This window comes from Gopherus evgoodei, chromosome 7, assembly GCF_007399415.2.
Source record: "Gopherus evgoodei ecotype Sinaloan lineage chromosome 7, rGopEvg1_v1.p, whole genome shotgun sequence".
In the NCBI taxonomy this organism is placed as follows: Eukaryota; Metazoa; Chordata; order Testudines; family Testudinidae; genus Gopherus; species Gopherus evgoodei.
This window is the reverse complement of record NC_044328.1, coordinates 70731825-70755030: the sequence shown is the minus strand read 5'-3', so window position 1 is coordinate 70755030 and position 23206 is coordinate 70731825. Positions and strand designations below refer to the sequence as shown.

Below are 23206 nucleotides of genomic sequence, written 5' to 3'. Positions count from 1 at the left end.
ACTCTGTAAAAAGCATTTTTAAAATGTCTTGCCGTGATTTTCAATTAAAAAGGTTCTGATTGTTTACTGCGACTCAGGAAACAAAAGCGCCTGATACCTCCATCCTCTTAATTCCACCAACACCTCTGCCTCCGTAATAAGATGCATCCACGGTTGGCCACTTTTTCTTTGGCAATCCATCTTCATCATCCGATTCCTGCGGGAAAGAAGGAGAGTGATCGCTGTTGTTTTCATGCACACAGCATGGGATGTAAACAAGTGAACATCCTACGGCCCTATCCCTGGCTATCTGGCTTTGTATGTTATATTTATGTGCTGACAGCAAACAAAAGCCTCTTGTCTCTGCAGCTGCAATTTCTCCTAGAGAAGTCAAAGCCGACTGTCTGTTCCCTTCTTCTCGTCTCTTCAGGCTGCTTTTATATACGGTCAAATATGCGTAAAGCTTCAAAAATCACAACTGCCTTTTAAGGGTGTAGAAGGCACAGTGGAGATGAATTGCACATTATACTGGCCTCACTGCTATGTTCACCAAATGAAACCAGTTCTTCGCTGTGCTTTGGGAACTGTACATTGCTAACAGGAGAAAAGGCAATCCCTGTGAGCTCACTAACGCGCACTACAGACCATTCTTTTCTCCCAGCAGTACACAGCTCCTCTGCCCTGTTTGGTTCTTTGCAGCGACGGGCTCAGGCTGCAACCATTCAAATCAGGCACTGGATTTTGTACCTTTGGGGGGATTGGATCTGGTGTTTGATCTGGCCCATCATAAAGACTGGGGCTGTTTTTTTAGCAAACCCAAAATGCGATGGAGTCCAGATCTGGGTTCTCTTTCAGAGCCATTGTTCTTTCCTCACTTAACCTAATTCAGTGCTGGTGAATGATCCTGCACTGACATCCTAGGAGACATGTTGCAGGGTCCTCAGCTGAGGTACATTAGTGGAGCTTAATTGCCTCCAATTCAATTTACCCCACCTGCGGAGCACTGAACTGATTTCAGTGGAGCTGGGCCAATTTCTACCAGCTGAAAGTCTGACCCCGACACCTGCTGCTGGTGCACAGAATGCGTATGACGCAGAGAAGGGCTCAGCAAGGTCTCTCCACAGTACCCCCTCCCCAACCCTCAGGCCTCCTGTTAAATTGCCACAGAATTGCTGCTCGGGAAAAATCACAGGCTCACAGAGACAATAATGGCGGTCTTTGGCAACCTCAAAATGGCAGCTGTGGCTCCCTCCTCAGATGGATGCCAAGTTAAAGCAATTTGGCAGCCAACTGCAGCCTGCTTGTATGAGTTAGGCAGTTATTTTTGCCACGGATTAACTGTGTGTGTGCATGCAAGGAGTGGAAACAGGCAGGACGCTCCCCTTCACCTGAGATCAGGGCCCCATTGTGCACACACCCAGTGAGGCACCCTGCGCTAAAGAGCTTCCAATCAAAACACACAAAGGACGAGAGAGGAAGTGACATCAGTAGCAGAACCAGGCACAGAGTCTCTAGGTCTCCCGAGTCCTGGGCCAGTGACCTTGCCACTAGACAACAGTCTCCACACTGCCTTGTACCTGATGATGGACTCTAAGCTTTACTCCTTCCTCAGGTTAAATTCCCATTGAGAACAATGGCAATTTTGCCTGAGCCAGGACTGGAGCACTGAGCACAGCATCTGGCAATATGATTTTTCATGCATGCGTGATGCGCAGCAGCATGGAACAAAATATAGGTCTGACCGAAAGAGTGATTCTGTAGGCATCTTGCTGGGGGTTATGCAGCTACTTTTCCATGGAGGAAGAGCATCTGTGTGCATATGGACCTAAAGGCACAGATAACCCTATCCCAGGAGACAGACTTAGAGTTGTCATTATGACTCCCACCAACTTCCTAGTCAATGGGCTACATTGCAGTGGCTGCAGAAAGTAGTATTATGGTTTGAAAAATAAAATACTTACAGGCTCTGGGGGTGGTGGTGGTGGAGGCTCCTTGATGACCTATGACATGTAGGCAATGGAAAGAATCGGAGTTAAAGATACACTTTATATTCCTGTCACTGCCTGTGTCCCCCTGGGCTCAGTCCTTCTCTGTCCCCCCCCGGGCTCACATTACAGGTCAGCGCAGAAGGATTTTAGTATGATCAGTAAACGTTGATTTCACCGTGTACACACAAACCGGTGAAAAAATATTTCCATTGATAATCATTGAAACATACAGATAGACAAAGTGAGAACAATGCTGCCTGAGAGTTTGATTTAAGGATATTTACTTTGTATATTTTGACTTGTGATGTTGACAAGTTGTGCTTTAGTGATTATAAAGCTTTAACTATTTGAATCTCAATGTCTACTGTCATTAAAGGATTATTGTCTGGCCCCTGCCCTTTGTTCTCCTCCCCTTCATTGTCTGTCCCCCCGCCCACTGTGAAAAGTTTCCTGCAACGGTGAAAAGTTAAATTGATAAAAACAAAAGCTTAAAAATAAACATCGATATCCATTGTCATTATAAAAAATAAAAACTGAATTCTGCCAAGCCTAATTTTAGGTGAGCACCCAGCTTTGTACCTGGGGTTGTCCTCTCTCTCCCAGCAGTGATGCCACAGTATTCAGCAGACAGGGCTGGCACCCTGGCCAGTGACCTTTAGTGCCACTGGACAGATCAGCTGGCAGGAGACAGCTGACAGAACAGGATAGCTGGCACCTTTCCTTTGGGACAATAGCTAGCAAGCAGTGTGGTATGTGTGATCTCCGCCAGCTGGTAGAGATGGGATCACAGAGATTCTCCTGCCTGCTGATGAACTATCACCAGCCAGCCCTATCCATCTAGACTGGCACATTACTGGGCCTGACTTGCTTCTCGCTCCCAACAGTCAGGAATAATGACATTGAAGACAGTGCAGTGGCACTGGGGTCAAACTGGCGTAGATGAGTCACCAATGCTTATACACCAGATTGACTCACCCATAATATAGACTCAGATTTTGTGAGTTCAAACTTTCTCTTAACTGAACAGGTCATCTGAGTCCAACGCTACTGCGAAACATTAACCCATGAGTTGAAATATCCATCATATGAAATGCATTTCCAATGGAAGTAAGAGCATACACTCACACATCCTCATCATATCTAGCACTTTCCATCGCTAGATCTCACAGCACTCTACCAGGAAAATCAGTTTCTTCAACCCCATTCCGTACAGGTGGGAAATGGAGGCACGGAAAGAGGAAGTGACTTGCCCAAGTCACCCTGCAGCGTGGTGGCAGAGCTAGAGATGCAATTCACATCTTCTGGTTCCTAGTCCTATACTCTAACAAACCGACACTGCTGTCTCACTTGGATTCAGCAAAGCTCTTAATCACCTGCTTAACTTTCAGCATGTACTTGAGTCCCACTGACGTCAATGGGACAGGCATAGGTTTAGGTGCTTTGCTGAATCGAGGCCATACCGATACATCAATTTATATCCTAAGATGAAGAAGATTCATGCCTGCTCCGCTCATTGTCTATTGAGCATGTCTCCAGGCTTTTAACCCCAGCTTCTGGCAGAAAGCAGAGGAAACTAAGCCATGGAGATCACAGTCCATACTCACCACTGTGCAGCACAAAGGCCAGAACCACCAAAGCAGCGCCAAGGCCAGCAACAGGAACAGAATTAAGAGTGCGATGAAAAGGATCGTCCCACTGAGCTGCAAACAAGACAGTTGTTTCCAGGTTACCTTAATACACCACAAGCTTGGCAGGCTAACACCAGCAGGAGACCCTATGGCTGTACTGTTACACCTGGAGAAGAGGAGCTGGTTTGCTTCATTACAGGTTTTAATCAGATTATACAAAGCATAGAGAATTAGTGATTATTGTCAATTGGGATTGGATTCTACGCTCAGGGACATGGGTTAATATTTCAAGCCCTGATACAGGAACGCAGCCCTGTTCAGCAAGGGCATTTATGCACATGCTTGTGTCTCATTGGCTTCAATGTCATTCAAGCACGTGATTAAATGCTTTGCTGAATCGGAGCCTAAGGATGTGATCCTGAAGACAACATTCCCCAGCGTCTCTGGTGGGGTGTTTTGCCTGATTTCCAACTGCAGGATCGTTCTATGGATACTCAGGCATTCAGCAAGACATGACTGACTGTATCTTCCGACTCCTTAACTGTGCAAATGGGTCATTTTGCTACAATACTCTCATTCATGGCAATAAAATAGGTGCAGGTGACATGTTTGACATCTATGTTTGACATCCATACTATGTCAGTCTTTGGAACAAAGAGTTTACGTTCTTGCCTCTTGTATTCAAAGTGCTTCCTGATGTAGACAACGTTCTAACCTGGTAGGCATTTAATGCCACATTGTCAAGGGCTAAGCACCCAGCGGCTCTCACTGTGACATTTGTGCAGACATGCACCCAAAGCCACTGGGCACTTCTGAAAAAACGGCTGCTGGTTTTGGTGTCTATATCAGAGCCAAGCTCTTTGGACTGAGTTCTGAGCCCTTCTGAAAATTCTGGTCTTCATGGGTTAATCTGGAAAGTCTTGCAAAACCAATCACTAGCTGTATCCCTCTGCAGATTTTCTGTAATAAAACACTCACCCTAAGTGACACCACACAGGCCTCTGTGCACTCATGGCAGCCCAACACAACATCTTCAAGGAACAAAGAGACTTTTTGACAAAAAATAAACCTTGCTACAAAATGGAATGTTGCATGCTGGGATCTGTAATTTCCATGGGCTGCATCAGGCTAGCTCAGGGGTAGGCAACCTATGGCACGCATGCCAAAGACGGCACGCAAGCTGATTTTCAGTGGCACTCACACTGCCCAGGTCCTGTCCACCAGCCCGGCAGTGTAGCGGGGTGCTTACCTCACTCCTGCCCTGAAGGGCTTAAAACAGCTCTGGGAGAGGGCTGTGGCAGGGAAAAGCTGGTCTGATTAGGGGAAGCAGCCTCAGCTGGGCCACACCCCAATCAGGCCTCAGCTGGCCCTACATAAGAGGCTGGGAGCCAGGCGCTCAAGAGTCTCTCTCTGCCTTTAGAGGGAGAAGGGCCTGGCTGCTGGGGAGCGTACCTGGGTACCTAAAGTGGAGCAGGGCTGGGGGAAAGCAAGAGGAGCTGGGGAGCTCTGGCCTGGAAACCCCCAGGCTGCAGGCCTAGGGTAAGGCCAACTGGGTACTGGGGTTGCAAAGGGGCAGCCCATGGGTAGGCAGAGGCAGCTCGTCCAAACCCCTTTGCCTGTGATGAGTGGCTGATATACTGCAGTCAGCCCCAGTGAACGGGGGCTAAGTGATGACTGGCAGTAGCCAAGACTAAGGCAAAGTGGGGATAGTGGGTGGGGGGTCCCTTAGGAGGGAGAGACCCAGAACTGTGAGGGTACTGCCAGGGGGCAATACCGAGTTAAAGGGGCACTGGGATCCTGGGAGGGACATGGCGGCCCAGCAGCAGCAGATCATGGGCCTGTAGAGGGTGCTCCAACAGCTAGAGAGCTAATTCCCGGAGACGACCAGCAGGAGAAGCCACAGGGGTGAGTCCCGCATGTTTACAGGGGAGCTCTGCATTTTAATTTAATTTTAAATGAAGCTTCTTAAACATTTTTAAAACCTTGTTTACTTTACATACACTAGATTAGTTATGTATTATTGACTTATAGAAAGAGACCGTCTAAAAACGTAAAAATGTATTACTGACACGCGAAAGCTTAAATTAGAGTGAATAAATGAAGACTTGGCACAACACTTCTGAAAGGTTGCTGACCCCTGGGCTAGCTAGTGATGGTAAGAGCATGCAGTAAAACTTTAGCACTGCTGCCCTAGTGATCCTATTATCCATGCTAATGGAAACCTTCTCAGAGTCAGTTACATTATATCAAAGTTTGTGTTGGATGATCTCAGTGTCATAAGGGCAACAGGGTCAGCCTGCTGAAAAGATGCAAAACCTGGGAGTGAAATGGAGGAGGGGCTAGGAGCAGATTAGATAAGATTGTTAGGAAATAGGTAAAATAAGACTGGAAATAGGTTGGTGGAGGGGCTGGAGAGGAAACCTCAGGAGGAAAGGGAAGAAAAGACACTTACTGTACAGAAAAGGACAGAGGTGCCAGCTGAGAATGAGGGCCGAGGAGGCCAGCTTGCTGCGATTCACAGCAAAGGAAACGGGAGAGAAGGGAAGTGGAAGGATCCTCTAAAATGATAAAGAAAGAACTGAATGCATGAGATTCCGCGCAAGCCTGAAAACATATTTGCAAAGGGTGGGCCAGACCCTCCGCGGTGCGATTCGATTTTAATGGAGCTAGGCTGCTGCTCATCAGCTGAGAATTGGGCCCCTGGTCTTGCTCGTTTTTAAGCTACAAGTGACTTGAAGTGCTGGTGAAAAGTGGCAGATTGACAGCCTTGGAGATTGCAGTCCTCTGTTTACCCCAAGGCAATGGCAATGCATGCCTTCCCCAGCAGCCTGGCCGAGCTCTGACCTGCAGGGACCCCCGCTAGGGCTGAGTTCAATCTCCATTAGAAGCGCATGAAGCACTGGTAACCAAATGTACAGTGAGTTAAAATTCATGGCCCATAACCGACTCTTAACTGGGCCTATCATTGCAAAAGGTTTTGCTGCAGCAGCCTGAGATGGCTTTGAAGGGGATGTAGGTATAAAATGCGTGCTGTGTGGGTGTAAAATCCCCATCTCATCGCAATTCTTGCAAAGTTTGGAGGGGGTTTTGAAACCAGGAGAAATGGAAAAACTGTTCCTGCTCAATTCCAAGTAACTAAACACTGTGACTTTCCCACATTTCTGGGATTTAATTTCCCAGCATGGTTGCTGAAAAAGTCAGACACCTCTGCCATGTGGATTTCAGCACCCATGGCTTCTGCGCTGATGCTGCCACAAAGGGGCCCAGTGAAGGAATACCACGTGTGATGACAGCTTTGTGACATAGCCTGAGCCCATCAACTCCTTCCAATAGCTGTCAGGTGGCACTGACAATGAGCAGAACTAAGCTCACCTTGACACCCATGACCTTGGTGTAAAATGCTTGTTATCCAGCTATTATGGCAAACCTCCTGTCATCTCAACTCAGGGGTCCAGATCCTAGGCTGGTGTAAACTGATGTAGCTCCACTGCCTCTCTGCTGATTTACGCCAGCTGGGAACGTGGCCTATTCTCTCCCTGGAGGTGCAGTGAGCTGATCACCCATCATAACTGGCTTCTTAGCTTGGATTATTTGATTGCTTCTAAAATGAATCTTCCCTAAAAGGTCATTTGGGGCTTTTGAGTCCTGTCGTGCTCCCGCATGGCAGACAGACGCCAGGCTAACATCAGCTACAAAGCCATTGCGTAGCCCAGCCATTTCTCTCCCTGTCTCCCATCAGTATCAGCGGCACAGAAAGCTCTTCCTTGGCTGGGTGACAGAACAGCCCCTCCAGGGAAAGCTCATCCCAGCACTTGGGGCTACTGTCCCTTTATGCTCCTCTGCATGCCAGGAAGGCCAACCCTCACCCCATTTCAGTGGCAACCCTCCCCCCCCAATGAATGGGAATGAAACAGGGGAACAGACAATGAATAGCGGTGGACTGCCAATACTTTCGGGGGGGGGTGGCTTCCTCTGGGGGTCCATGGGCCCCTCCCAGTCCAGGTCTGAGATCTGCAGTTCTCTCTCTTTCCTGGGGTGGGGGAGGATATTCTTGCACTTATTTATCAGTCGTGATCCAGGCATGGGTTGCAATCACTAATGAACTGCTCTTAGCCAGCCCTCTCTGCTTTTTAGTGCACTGCCAGGATCGGCTCTGCAATTGTGACGGAGAAGAGTCCTTCCCCGGAAAGCAGCCCTTTCTTTTCAAGGTGCTTCTGGTGGCTGTATCCCATACTTACACACTGTGTGCTGGTGATGCTGACAGAGCTGGAGATGAACGTTAGTCCGCTGTTCATGCTGACTTGGAGGAAAACCACCCTAAAGCACAAACAGATACAGTTATTTTTAGTGTCATCTTTATACCCACTGTTCCCCTTCTTCCTGGCCATTGGCTCCTGAGTGCATGTCCTCCCTAGTCAATACAGTTATGTGACGGCAGGTGCTCACCTGCATCTGACTGTTTGCTTGCCCAAAAGCCAACATTATAATGTTGGCTAAACTGAGTTGGGGCATATGTTCTTTATTAAGAGATTCCATTCTCCCTGGGGGTATAGGGCACTAGCTCAGTGACTTAGAATGCTACGGCTTAGATGTTTGCAATACGACCTGTGCTAGAATGGGAAGCTACAGGTTTAAGCTGCAGCAGGGACACTGGGCTCTCCTTTTCATGGGGATGAACCCTGAGAATCACCACCAAAGTTAACAGACTTCGTCTGGATTTACACCAGGGTAGCTGGGAGCAGAATCTGGCCTTAGGTTGGAGGGCATGTTCTCAGCTGGAGTACATTGTCACTGTCCTACATTAGTTTAGCACCTGTCCTTAAGAGCCTAATTCTGCCCTGGCTTAAACCCCACCTAGCTATTTAAATACTTATCTAGTCTCCCTCACTATATTATCTGAGCACACAATGGGATTGCATGGGGGTAAGACGGGGAACAATTCAACCCTTTAACTTTAACAGGGGGTTGGGTCATGAAACAAGTTGCTGAAGCGGGTGGAGGAGTCACCATCATTGGTGAGAGCAGAGAATATGCAAACACAGGAAACTAAATTTGATTAATAAATAAAGACACTTGAAATCATAGATTCATAGACTTAAGGTCAGAAGGGACCACTATGGTCAACTCGTCTGACCTCCTGCACAATGCAGGCCACAGAATCTCACCCACCCACTCCTGTAACAAACCCCTAACCTATGTCCGAGTTATTGAAGTCCTCAAATCATGGTTTAAAGACCTCAAGGTGCAGAGAATCCTCCAGTAAGTGACCTGTGCCCCATGCTGCAGAGGAAGGCGAAAAACCTCCAGGGCCTCTGCCAATCTTCCCTGGAGGAAAATTCCTTCCCGACTCCAAAATCCATCCCCCCTCTTTTTTCGGGGGGGGTGTCAAAATGTGAAATGTGCTTAAAATTCAATACAATCTCAATCCGCTCTAGAGTTAGATGCAAAATGTGGGGAGGAGGGGACATCACGTACATTCAGAATTGTCGATATTCAAAATTGATAGAGCACGTCCTCAACATTCAAAGCAATTCTCCTTCGCTGCTCAGTAGTCTAGTTCACACAGATTAGTCTCTCGGCTTCAAATTAAACCTCCCATGAAACAGGAAGACAGACGAAATGCCTGACTAGAGCTCTGGGAGATGAAACCCGAAACCACGTGAAGTTTGCCTAGCGCCAGCTTTGTTGCAGATTTGAAGCCGAGCCCAGGATGTGCTAAAAGGTTTACAGATGTTGAGTGAATTTATGTGGTTCCCATAGTACCTTGTGTAATGTGCAGTTTCAGAGTCAAACAAGGTAATATTGGGGAGTTTTCTGCTTTCGGATTTTACAGTTGTTTGAACCAACCCAAAGAAAAGCGGAAGGAAATGTCTGTACAGGCCCCTGTGAAGCGAACCTCTGAGATCCGCAGCTTTGCATCCTGCTTAGTTAACTTGGAACTAAACTCACATGTCCTGGTGCAGCATCACTAACATCAATAGCATTGCACTGAGGAGAATGTGGCCATTTGCCAGTGTAGTCAGAGGGCCAGATTCTGTCCTTAGTTAGGCTGGTGTGAATTTGTCAGGATTTTATTTACAATGCATAAAAAGGATCAATGGGCCCAATTCCTCCCTTACCCTGCACCTTGTATAGTCCTTTCTGCCTAGGCAGAGTGGATGTAACATGCCACCAGCTAAGAATGGCTGCATTTCACACCCACTCTTTGCCCTGGTGAAACTCACTATGAGGCATTGATCAGAGCTCCTGAATGCAACTATTCTACACCCTACTGCACTGATTCCAAACGAGTGTGAGACTTCATTTGTTACTCCTGATTTACACCACCGTACATGAGAGCAGAAGGATGCCCAGAAATTCAGCCCTCTCATGCATCCCTACTATTCCGCATGCCCACGAACAGCAGGAAGTTGTGTGCGGTGATGGAAATGTGCCCCAGGCGATTATGGTAGGATTGATGTGGAAGCCGTAGCTTTCAAACCCAACGTAATGAAGTGGGAATTTTTTTGGAATATTTGTAAGAAGAAGTTGTATGGCCTCAGTTTCTCCTATATGCGGCATTGCTTCCTAGTGGGTGAAAAGGGCATGTTTGCTCTCAGATCAAGCTAAGTCACAGGTAGGCATGGGGCCTAGCTGTCTGTGGCTTCAGGTCCCATATCAATGGAGCTCTTAAGGAGACAATGGCAAAGTCAATTGCCTGGGCATGGAAACCTAGCAACCAAGGGCCCAGAGAGATATGGACTTCCCTGCCTCTCAGCAGGGAGGCCCGAGCCACCTCTCCTCAGGTCAGGAACAAAGGACTGTGGGGGAGCGGGGAATGAGGGGGACATTAAGCATTGACTGCGGGGGCACATGTCAGACAGATGGGGAGACAGAGCTTGAACAGTGGGGCTCATTGCAGCTTGGCTGGGCTCTGGACTGCGCTTAAACTTCATTCCTCTGGGCCAACCAAGGCCTTCCTATGTGCGTTCCCGCTGACTAATAAACCTGGCAGTGTGATAACGCTGGATGTGTCTCTGCAGGTGCTAGCAGAGGAGGTGTGTTGCTCCCTAAGACTGCACAAGCTCCCTCAGGGGTCTGTCCCAGTGGGACTCGCTGAGCTCCCAGTGTGAAGCAGGAGTGCTGAAGGCCCACAGGTCCAATCTAAGGAGGTGGTGAAGCCACGTGGCTTACCCTGGGGGAAGAGTGAGACCCCCTAGAGGGTCTGGCATGCTGCAGGACTCCTCCCAGTAACTGTTCCAAAGCTGGGGCTGCAGCACTGGCCCTGTGGAACTGTGACACCCAATATGTTGTTTTCAACTCTCTTTTTACCAGCAGACCCAGATGCAATGCTCTGCCCATGTGTTTGATCCCTGTCCCTCCTGCAAGATGCACTGCAGGGCCCAGCTCCTCAAGGAGGCATCACGACGACTGAGTGCACTGGCAAGTTATGGAATATAGACCAAAGGGGCAGGCTGCAGCCCCTACCACCACCACCACCACTTCAAATGGCGGCAGGGCTATGAGGGGCCCCATGCTGAAGTGTGCCCAGGGTCCCGCGCTGCCTGAGCCCAGCCTGGAATGGAGCCATGCTGACATACCCCAGGGGAGGGTCTGGTCCATCAGGATGGTGCTGAACCTGCCAATGAACATCTGAAAAGCTTCACATGCCTGAGCTCCTTGCTTAGTCCTTTTTAGGCAAAACACCTGCTGATCCCATAGCCAGCACCCCCGCTCCTTCAGCCCAGGCTGCAGAGCTGTACTTACTGTCCAATGTCTTCTATTACTGGTGCAGGGCAAAGCAAATAGGTGTCTTGCACAATAGTTGGTTTTTCGTCTAAAAGAAAACAAGACAGACAGTAACGTACGGAAAGGGCGGTGTCTCCTGAACGGGCTCAACCCGGAGGGGTGCTGGTGACTTCAAGGAGAGCTGCAGGTGAAGGATCAGGCCCAGTGTGAACATGGCTCAGAGCAGGTCCTTATCTTTAGGGGCTTTATTTGTCATTCCAAATCACAGCTGTGATATCCAGCTGTGACATCGCCCAGCTCAAAACATTCAAAGGGCACCCTCAGGATGGGTCACCTAGATGTTTGGCTTAGTATTGTGCATCTTGGACGCAGTGTTGTTGTAGTTGGGTTGGTCCCAGGATACTAGAGGGACAAAGTGGGTGAGGTCCCATCTTTTACTGGGCAATCTCATGACTGTTTCTCTCATTGAGAAGTTGGTCCAATAAAAGATGTGACCTCACCCCCCTTGTCACTCTATTGAGCTTGCAAAGTCCGTAGAGGCTGTCCAGTTTGGCCGATGTACATAGCAGAGGGGCACTGCTGGCATCATATCCTCTACAGAAAAGGATAAATGGACACAAATCAGATATTAGGAATGGCAATATACAAAAACCTGTAGGAGAACACTTCAACCTCCCTGGCCACACTGTAGCAGATCTTAAGGTGGCCATCCTGCAGCAAAAAAAACTTCAGGACCAGACTTCAAAGAGAAACTGCTGAGCTTCAGTTCATCTGTAAATTTGACACCATCAGCTCAGGATTAAACAAAGATTGTGAATGGCTTGCCAACTACAAAACCAGTTTCTCCTCCCTTGGTTTTCACACCTCAACTGCTAGAACAGGGCCTCATCCTCCCTGACTGAACTAATCTTGTTATCTCTAGCTTGCTTGCATATATATACCTGCCCCTGGAAATTTCCACTACATGCATCCGACGAAGTGGGTATTCACCCATGAAAGCTCATGCTCTAAAACGTCTGTTAGTCTATAAGGTGCCACAGGATTCTTTGCTGCTTTTACAGATCCATACTAACACGGCTACCCTTCCGATACTAAACAGGTGCAGTGCTTCATGAATAGAGGGAATGGTCAGAAAGGCCAAGAGATGTTGACATCTGGCTATCTGCACCACCTGGAACCCCACAGGAAACAGACTGCCTCAGGCCCAGGGTATCTGAAAGTGGACTGGGAGGAAGACCACCAGTCTCCTGAACCGCCACGTCCAGGCATGCAGCCAGAAGAGGAAAAGAAGCAGCAATCCATGTGTTTTTTCTTGCTGGAGAAAAGCAGCCACCTGATTGACAGCCACAGAGTATAAAAGTCCCTACTGGATTCAGCCAGTAATGATGGTATGAGCAGAAGTGGGCAAACTCCCCACTCATGTGCATCACTCATGACGGACCCAGGCAACTTCCAGATGTGGTGGGGAGGGGGTATCTCTTTGGCCCATTCAAGCCTTAGCTTGTGTGCCGAGACTGCCTGCAAGGGGCCCAATTTAACACAGTTGTGCTGGGTTTTGTTTTATGATACTTTAGACCAACTCATTTCACTGAGTGACTGAACAGGCCTCCAATGGCACCAACCCTTGGTCACTCCTCCTGAGCCAGTGAAACTGACGTGTGACTGAGCACAGCATCCCAGGATCAGGACAGCATCCGTCTGTGTTATTAACGGACACGAGAGCGGAGGGCAATTTCACGTCTTCCCGCCTCCCCCACCCAGTACCAGACGGGCTGTATCTGAATGGACAGCAAGTCAAACCATCTCCACTGTTGCAGTGAGGATGAAAGACCCAGTGCAAAGCCTGGGCACCATTTTCAGAGTATGACTTAAATGATTCCCAGGTCTTGGGATTGCACAGGGATGAATTTGACCCATAGGATGGGACTAGGGCCCTAAAGAACGCCCACCAAAGTCCGTGCAAAGACTCGCATTGACTCTGAGAGGAGCTACGTCAGGATCCTTGTGCAACTTATGGCATAAAATCGCCAGCCCATCAACTTACTGATTGTTATGGTGTCATTGATCTTGAAGCTGCAGAGAACTTGATCGATGTTTCTTGCGTGATAAAAGCCATTTCCTCTTACCACAACTTGAAAGGATTCTGCAATGGTAAATAGAACGAATGATGACAAGTGACTGACCTTTTTCCTCTCCCCTCTCAAAGACTGCATTTCAGTCTAATCCCAGTGGGATCTGAAGTAGGACACGACAGCAGCTGATTCTTGCTCTGTCTGAATCAAATGATTAACTCTGACCCTGCTGTTATAAATGACTACACTACTCCGTAGTAATAACCCAAAGCATTGTAGGGTCGCTAGTGCAAACTAGTGGTTTAGGCACCATTGTTGTATAATAGTGGAAGACTTCTTTTAGTCCCCTAAGGGATATTTACTTGTAATGTTCACAACAGTGTCATGTTTTGCCTCCTGTGAATTCATTTCCCCAGGGTTTGTTCCTCTCCAGTATTCAAGATCAAAATAATATGTCAGTCCAAACACAGGCCCAGATCCTCAGTTGGGGTCAGTTGCTACAGCTCCATTGAAATCAACAGAGCTACCCTGATTTACACCAGCTGGGAAGCCAGCCTATAATATATTCATCCAAAGTGTGGGCTTTGCATCCAGATCCTTTTTAGCTAAGCACCCACAAAGCCTGAGCCCCATTTACACTGAGGCCCCTGCGTGCTGCTGGAGTGGTGGGAAGTGGCCTTGGTGTACATAAGAGTCAGGGCCGGTGCATGTGACTTTGTACAAGACAAGCTCCAAGGATGCCAAGCCAGCGGATGCTAATTGGACTCAGAATGCCTGGGGACACCTGGAGGATAGTTCTGTCCCACAGCAGAGGAGGGCTGAGTATTTCATTTAGTGGTTGGATGTATATAACTTGTTCTCTTTTCACAGCAGAAGGTGGCCATGGGCCATTAGATCCTCCTGAGTCAGGGAAGATGGAGGCTCCTCACCTAGTTCATCTTTTGAGTGTCATGAATCACGGGCCTCAAACCTGGGGCCAGAGGAGCAGCCACGCCTCAACCCTCCACTTGGCAGCCTCCTGACCCAGGACACATGAAGCCCAGCACCAGTCTGAGGCTCCACCTCTGACGTCCTGTTAGCAAAGTCCCAGAGCAGCCGATTGGCCAATCAGCCCTACTTAAGCCAGCAACAGGAAGCTGTCCAAACACCTGAGATTCACCCTGTTCTGGACTATGTACCTGGAGCCTCCTGCTTTTCCTCCCCCAGCTTGGTTTCCAGGCATCCTGAACTGGCTTGGCTCCTGACCTCTGACTTGTGGTTCTGATCTCTGGTTTGCCTCCTGCCTCTGACCCCTGATATCCTGACCCAGCTGACTCTTGACGGCTAACAGTGGACTCTGTCAACTAGGACTACAACCAGGACAGAGGGTCCTTCTACAGGATCTCAGTTCTATGCAATGGAGTTTACCCCGCAAGGCAAGAGGGTGATCTTTAAAGGGCCAGGACTCTAGCAGGCCAGTCCCAGGTACCAAGACTAACTGTTTGGCATTTAGTGACTTTTGAAAATGTGCCTCTGCCACATACCTAGACGAAAGGTGCTGAGATAACATCACGGATCTGATTCGGATCGCACTAGTCCTGGTTTCCTCCCGAGTGACTTCACTTTGGTTGACACTCATGTGAATGAGGGAGGCACCAGGCCCTACTTGTGACAACCCAGGGCACAATGCTCCTCCCAGACCCACATGGGAGATCTCCTTGCCAATACACTTCTATCCCAGCAGCAGCTCCATTCCCAGAGAGATGGCAGAATGGAGACTCTTCCCTCCCCGCCCCCAATGCTGATTAGAGAGGAGAGTTTTGCCTTGGTACAAACCCTGGTGAATAATGGAATAAGAACATAAGAATGGCCATGCTGGGTCAGACCAAAGGTCCATCTAGCCCAGTATCCTGTCTACCAATAGTGGCCAATGCCAAGTGCCCCAGAGGGAGTGAACCTAACAGGTAATGATCAAGTGATCTCTCTCCTGCCATCCATCTCCACTCTCTGACAAACAGGTTACCCTTACATTCCTTACCCATCCTGGCTAATAGCCATTAACAGACTTAACCTCCATGAGTTTATCCGGTTCTCTTTTAAACGCTGTTCTAGTCCTAGCCTTCACACCTCCTCAGGCAAGGAGTTCCACAAGTTGACTGTGCACTGTGTGAAGAACTTCTTTTTGTTTTAAACCTGCTGCCTATTAATTTCATTTGGTGGCCCCTAGTTCTTGTATTGTGGGAACAAGTAAATAACTTCTCTTTATTTACTTTCTCCACATCACTCATGATTTTATATACCTCTATCATATCCCCTCTTAGTCTCCTTTTTTCAAAGCTGAAAAGTTGTAGCCTCTTTAATCTCTCCTCATATGAGACCGTTCCAAACCCCTAATCATTTTAGTTGCCCTTCTCTGAACCTTTTCTAACCTATGACCTTTCTAGCCACACAAGGACCAACCTGTGCGAGCATCGTGGGAGTTACTAATAAATTGGCAGCTGCCATTTTCCTTCACACTCTCTCTCCCTCCCTCCCGCACCCTGTCCCCAGAAGAAACAAACTATGGTCCAGGAAAAGGCCAGCCACATGAGACGTACTCCAGCTGCCCTGGAGCTGCTGCTCTGGTTTGTGCAGCTTCTGTTGTGAAGGGGGAAGAAAACAACCTGTGATATTTTTCCTTCATAAGTAACTGTTTACTAGGGACTGCTATTAGCCAAGATGAGCAGGGATGGTGTCCCTAGCCTCTGTTTGCCAGAGGCTGAGAGTGGGCTGCAGGGGATGGATCACTTGATGATTACCTGTTCTGTTCATTCCCTTTGGGGCACCTGGCATTGGCCGCTGTCAGAAAACAGGATACTGGGCTAGATCAGGGTTAGAAACCTTTCAGAAGTGGTGTGCTGAGTCTACATTTATTCACTCTAATTTAAGGTTTTGTGTGCCAGTAATACATTTTAACATTCTTAGAAGGTCTCTCTATAAGTCTATAATATATAACTAAACTATTGTTGTATGTAAAGTAAATAAGTTTTTTAAAATGTTTAAGAAGCTTCATTTAAAATTAAATTAAAATTCAGAGCCCTCCGGACCGGTGGCCAGGACCCAGGCAGTGTGAGTGCCACTGAAAATCAGCTTGCGTGCTGCCTTTGGCACATGTGCCATAGGTTGCCTACTCCTGGGCTAGATAGACCTTTGGTCTGACCCAGTATGGCCATTCTTAGGAGTATGGAAACTGACTTTGGAGCTAAAATCCCAAACTTGTCACCAAAGATTCTTCCTGCAGCTAAATCTGAGGCAGGGTACGCCAGGGGAAAGAGAATTAGCCAAAATGCTGATTTTTTTTTTAATGGAGTCAAGCAGTTTAGCCCTAAAACACAGGGGATTATTTTATATTTTTTAAATAAGTTTTTACAAAACCTAGTGAGAGCAGTTCACTTTTCCTGCATGAAATCCAAGGAACTGGGCTTTTATGCAGGTGATGTGCAGGAGGGAAGGTCTTAGTAACCATGGGAACCATTTACCCAGAGATCTGGCAGATTCTCTCTCACTTGAAGTTTTTACATTAAGATGAGATGTTTCTTTCTAAAAAAAATAAGCTCTAGCTCAATCACCAAGATATGGCATCTATGACCCGATGAATATGGGCTTGGGCAGGAATCACTGGGTGAAATTCCCTGGCCTGTATTATCTTCTGGCTTTAAAATCTATGAGGTTCAAGGGGTGCAATGCAACTCCCAGAGAAGGAGCAGGGTTGTAGCGCAATTCCCTGTGCCATTACCATGGGGTGTTAGGGACCCTTGATCCTTTTAATTGTGGATTCCATAGCTCCTTCAGTGGCCCACCGCTGGCATTGCCCTCCACACTAGCTGAAGTGGTGTGCACTTAAACATTCCCTTGTAGGGCTGAGAAACCCAGCAGGGTAACATGGTGCTACTGCCTGCGAACCAGGTAGGGTGACCAGATGTCCTGATTTTATAGGGACAGTCCCAATTTTTGAGTCTTTTTCTTATATAAGCTCCTATTACCCCCCACCCCGTCCTGATTTTTCACACTTGCTGTCTGGTCACCCTAAAACCAGGACATGAAACTGACAAGGACGGCTTCAGTGTCTGAGCTGCAATCAGCTTCCGTAGTGAAAAAACACACCAGTTTGCTACAATTTCTTTCAGAGCCACAGCTGGTGTAAATCAGCATTGCACCACCGACTTAATTGGAGTGATGCTGGTTTACCCCAGCTGAGGTTCTTCCCCAATGGTTGCAAATGAGTGATTTTGGGTTTCCTGTGACACATCCAGCACAGGCCATTGCTAGAGGCAGAAGCCCAGTGCTAAGACCCAATATGGCAAATACTCCTCATCCATACAACAAACAAGCAAAAGGCCCCAGCTCCACATTATACTCCCCTGTCCATGTAGCAGGTTGGCATGGGCATCAACCTGGATGAGATGGGAATTACGCTTTTACTAGTCTATGCTCCTGCTGGAATTGCAATGGCTGGAGATCTGAGGAGCCATCAGTTGTGACAGGGAGGACACAGTGCACAGGGGCTATGGATCGAATACAAACACAGCCAAACGGACATGGATGAGACCGTTCCCTAGAGACTCCAACCAATCCCTTTGCAACACCATGGTTTGCCCTTCACTCCTACACACCGAACAGAGGTGAAGTCTGACCCAGGAGCTCCAATCCCCAACCCATCACGAGCTCATCCCCCTCTCAGGTACACTCCTCGGAGGCAGCGGTACCATGCCACGATGGACAAGCATGGTCCAGGGGATGCCACGGTGGGGGGTGAGGATGGAATCTGCCTGCCAGGCTCCGGGTGCTCCATAGCCTCTAGGGTAGAATTCCATTGACATCAGTGGGCCTGATTCTCCTGTGACACTGGCATAAATCAGGGCTAAATTCATGGGACCCAATAGTCACCCTGGGACAGAACACTGTAAATGAGATGAGAATCAGGCTGACTGACTTCAGTGGAGTTGTACTTGATTTACACCAGTCTGAGTGAGATCAGAATCAGGCCTAAGATATCTTTGTTTGACACATTTAATAATGGATTAAACAATTTCCTCAGGACATTTATGTCAGCAACTGCAAACCTGTGTACATGCTCCAAGCCATTCTCCTTATTCAGCCCAGACTCACAGGGCCTCATCCTGATGCTGCTCTCACTTGCCCTGAAGTAAATCAAGAGTGACTCCTCTGAAGTTAATGATGAAGTGACCCCAGCACAAACAAGAGCAGGATCAGGCCTTCCTATCCTCATTTAAGGCTTTGCAACATGTCCAGGGGCGGCTCCAGGCACCAGCACACCAAGCACGTGCCTGGGGTGGCAAGCCGCGGGGGGCAGCCTGCCGGTCGCCGTGAGGGCGACAGTCAAGCTGCCTTCAGTGGCATGCCTGTGGGAGGTCCACCGGTCCCGCGGCTTCGGCGGCAATTCAGCAGCGGGTACGCTGAAGGCGCAGGACCGGCAGACCTCCCGCAGGCATGCTGCCGAATCCGCGTTACCAGTGGACCTGCCACAGGCATGCTGCCAAAAGCCATGCTTGGGGCGGCAAAATACATAGAGCTGCCCCTGAATGTGGCAATTGGCCGCCGGTGTCTCATATAAAATATATTTCAAATGTGGTATCGTACGAAGTTCTTAAGAACTACAGATGCAAATGGTCCTCAGCTAGGGCAGCAAGTTTGCCCTGCAACCAAAAGGTTAAGTCCCAAAGAGACACTTCCTTATGGACATATATGGTATCCTGTTGGATCTGCAAAAGCAGTGGCTCAGGTGACTGCTAGGAATTGTGTGGATCAGAACTCCATGATCTAAAACTGCATGCTAGGAGAGGACACTAGTTTTCTGCTCTGGTGTTCTACAGAGACAATGCAAGATTTAGAGGAACGTGAAGAGCTGGAAAGAGATTTTGGAGAGAAAAGGGAGCTCCTGTAATGAACAGCCCATCCGCAAAAGCAGAGCTGCACACGGTAAATACCTGTAGTAGCCCATATTCTACCATCAGTTACTCACTTTCTGCTCCCAGCAAAGTCATTCAAGGCAAAGTTTTCAAAAGGTATCTAAGTGTCTTAGGAGTCCAAATCCCATTCAAAGTCAATGGGATAGGCCTCTAAGTCACTTAGGCACCTTTGAAAGTTGTACTTTAAGGCCCCAGTTTAAGCATGTGCTTAAACCCATCCCACTCAGCAAAGCACTTAGAGAGAGGATTTCCAGTGTCTACAGGATTTAGATGCAGAAGTCCAATGAGACGGATGCACCTAAATCCCTTTGGCACGTTGGAAAACCTCCCCCGTAAATACATGCTGAAACTTAAACTGGTGCTTCAGACAATGGGGCTCAAACACATGTCTAAAGGTAAGCATGTGCTTTACTGCAGAAGGATGGTTTGAATCAGGGAGTTGAATGCACAGAACTGGGCCTATTTTTTATGTCATGATTCGCATCAGCAACCAATGCTCCTTAAAATAAATTAGTTGAATTTGGCCCTCAGTCTGCTCTGTTTCCCCAGTATAAACCTGCAGTAACTCCAGTGATGATAATCGAGTTACTCCAAGCCTGATTCATATTGTGCACCAGTTTACACTGATGTAAACCAATTTACTTCACTGCAGTTATTCTTGATCAGAATCAGAACCTTCTCCTTGACACCAAGGTAACCGACAGCAGCATGAATGTGGGTTACATTCCCCTCTCGGCGCACGGCCCTCTCTAGTGGCAGCTGTACATGTGTATCCTTGTGTACCAAGTCTTGCACTCTGACGTTTCTTCACCTGCTAACTCCAAAATGATCTCGCCATCTGGGCAAGATGATATTTTTGTTGTCCGTACATAAAAGCAACACGTTAAAATGAAACGGCTGTTTGCTTTTCTGAAGGAACAGGCTTTCAAATACAGCAGCCACAAAGGTGTACTTACTATTAATATCAGTGGGTTTTTTTATCGCTGTGAATACAGAGGACTCTAACTGCAAAATGTTCCCAGTAACGACCTCATCTGGAAGTTTAAATCTTGTCAAGGCAGTTTATCCATCCTGCCCTTCTTCTCACTGTCACTGCAACTTTGCACAGATGCTTGCTAAAGCAGCCCAGAGCCCCTATAATAACCTGTCTACACGAGCACAAGGGAACAGTATAGTTTCAGTAACAGTCTTGCATGGAAATGGAAACAGTTGAGGCTAGATTGTGTGGTTGCTATTGAGCAGTCCCCTCGTCAGATGCTATGGAGCATTAATACATTCAGGCTGATGGCCTGTTGAAATGGCTAATTCTATTTAATTTTGGGCCCTGGCTCTGGCTGCGTCCTTTTCTTTCTTAGTTACTGTCAGATTCTAGATTGTAGCTTTTGACAAGACAGCGAAGGGAAAAAGGTCAGCAGTGAAATAACTGGGCAGCGCTGGCAGCGAGATGGTGGGTTGAAGCTGGTGCGCGGTGGCTGTGCTGTCGGCTCCGCTTCTCTGACTCTGATGAGGAGCTGACTCCTTGCATCCACACCTGGGAGTTGACGGGGCCAGTAGGATGCCACATCCAGCAAAACCTTTCAATCACATCTGTGTACCGAGCGCCTAATCAAAGCAATGATGCTGTCAAACAGCAGACCCTGCACCTCCATTCCACACTGCTCGCCTGTTTACAGGCTGCATGTCTTGGTCACTTTCAATCAGCGGGAACAGAAAGACCTAAGTACATTTCCCCACATAAGGAACTATAAATTTGCAGGGTCAAAAAGCATTAAGCATCAGAGAGCTGTCATAACCCAGCTAGATCAATTTGTAAATAAATGTACCAGCCAGCTCCACCTCAGACATACCACCCCCAGACTGGAACTAGTCAAAATTCAGCTAACGCCACATAGAAGTCATTTCCTTAGCAATTTATTAAGCCACTGGCAACTCAAAAGTGAAGCTGAGAGCGTTGTTAAATAGTAAATACACATATAATGGTAATTATTATTCATAATGAACAGGCCAAAACCTGCTGCGGTCCCTATTCAAGCAAAAGTCCCATTGATTTAGTAACACATAATCTGGCATTATAGAATAAAGATTAAAATTGTCACTAAGAATTATTAATAAGCCCCCAATTAACCACAACGCCCCCACTTTGGTGAATTTCATGCAAAATGCATGGCTGGCTCCAGGATGTGCATATTTCAGAGCCAAAAGCAAACAGGCTTCACTGTTGGTTTAAGGAAACTTCCAAAAGAGCTAGAGATAGGAATTAATATGTACACATCTGTGTGTGTGTGTGTGTGTGTGTGTGTGTCTCTATATATCAGACTGACTGTACTATATCTCTGTGTGTGTGTGTGTGTGTGTGTGTGTGTGTGTGTGTGTGTGTGTGTGTGTAAATGAGTTAGACCTTAACAAAGATGAAGTAATGAACTGTATAAATCACACTGCATTTAAACTAAACAACAACTGTATATTGTTGTCCAGAGATATTGATGTAAGTACGGATGTGCCACTTTATCAAGATTTTTGGATCCTCCAAATATTTATTAATAGGCACAGAGCTCATATAGAACCACAAGCAGTGCCCCCTATTTCAGAGAAATGACTCTCCAGCACTGTGCAAATAACTGATTATTTTGCTGACAATTTTAAAAAGTGTGTCAGGCTGACCCAAAAACAACATTTTTCAAAATGTTCAGAAAATCAAAAAGTTTAAAAAGAATCATTTTAGCTCCATTAAACATTTTGCTCATCTCGAAAGTCACATATATATTTCAGTTCATCTTTTAATCTATTTCCATCAGCAAAAAGGGGAAAGTTTTAGAACTAATAAACCAGGAAGGAGAGCTGGAAGAAATTTTTCTTGAAATATGGCTTAAAAAAAAAAAAAAAAAAAAGACAGAGAGAGAGAGAGAGAGAGAGAAAACTTATTCAAGAAAAAATATCAACTCTGCAAAATCTTTCAGTTTTCATGAAATTTTCAAAACTTTTATCAAAATGTATAAAAGCATGTTATTGAAATGGTTACTGAAATTTTTCATTTGACAAAAAACTGGTTATCAGATTTGTTTTCTTGCTGAAAACCTTTTCCATATATTTATATTGAAAATATTTGCAAAATAAATAAAACAAAAGATGGGTCCATTTCAAACCCTTATGAATTGAAAACAGTTCTGAAATGTGATTTTTCACTAAGTTGTTTCCCTGTTCTTTAACCAGCTCTACCAGGACTTTTTTTTTTAATCAGTAAGCTTCCATTTTTAGTAATTCATGGATAATGTCTTGTGGCAAATATCTTCTCCGCCTTTTCTCCTTTGGGAATATTCAGAAGACAGTGGAAGCGCCAGAGGATGTTTTAAAATGAGATACATAATGCAGCATCCTCCAGCAATTCACATGTGGGAATGAAGACTGAACAAAAATTTCTCTTCTCTGCAATATTTACTAGATTTTCCTCAAATTACATCTTTGGTCTAGCTTTCATGCACCATTGCTATTTTGAGTGTGCACATTTTTGTAATGTATAAGCAAATGAATGGAAGACAATACCATAAGCTCTAAATAACCATGCTGTAAATTATACCTTACAGCAAGCTTATGGTGTCATTATTACTCTGCTGCAATAGTCTTCTAAACAGACAAAAACACAGCAAATGAATTGCTAACACAAACCAGAAGGGTTACATGTTCAAAATATACTAAACACGAAAGGCATGTCATTAGCACCAGCTCCCCTGGGGATACTTTGCATTTACCAAATACACTAGCTGTTCTTTCATTATGAATATGCAAAATGCTAACACTTTACAAATCACCAAGTATCTTGGTCTATGCAGTTCATTATTTCTGTTTCAGTACAGCTCCGATCACCT

The 23206-nt window shown here is 46.8% G+C and overlaps 1 protein-coding gene across 1 annotated transcript in view; it reads right to left on the bottom strand.

Annotated features, from left to right (window-relative positions):
• The window catches only part of ANTXRL (ANTXR like), a 79801-nt gene that overhangs the window by 29728 nt on the left and 26867 nt on the right, over nucleotides 1-23206 (bottom strand). The window contains exons 10-15 of the mRNA XM_030570681.1: nucleotides 13368-13466; nucleotides 11342-11411; nucleotides 7834-7912; nucleotides 3572-3667; nucleotides 1941-1979; nucleotides 98-196 (exon numbers count right to left, since the gene is read on the bottom strand). Of these exons, the coding sequence (XP_030426541.1) occupies nucleotides 98-196; nucleotides 1941-1979; nucleotides 3572-3667; nucleotides 7834-7912; nucleotides 11342-11411; nucleotides 13368-13466 (482 nt within the window). The remainder of the gene's footprint in view (nucleotides 1-97; nucleotides 197-1940; nucleotides 1980-3571; nucleotides 3668-7833; nucleotides 7913-11341; nucleotides 11412-13367; nucleotides 13467-23206) is intronic.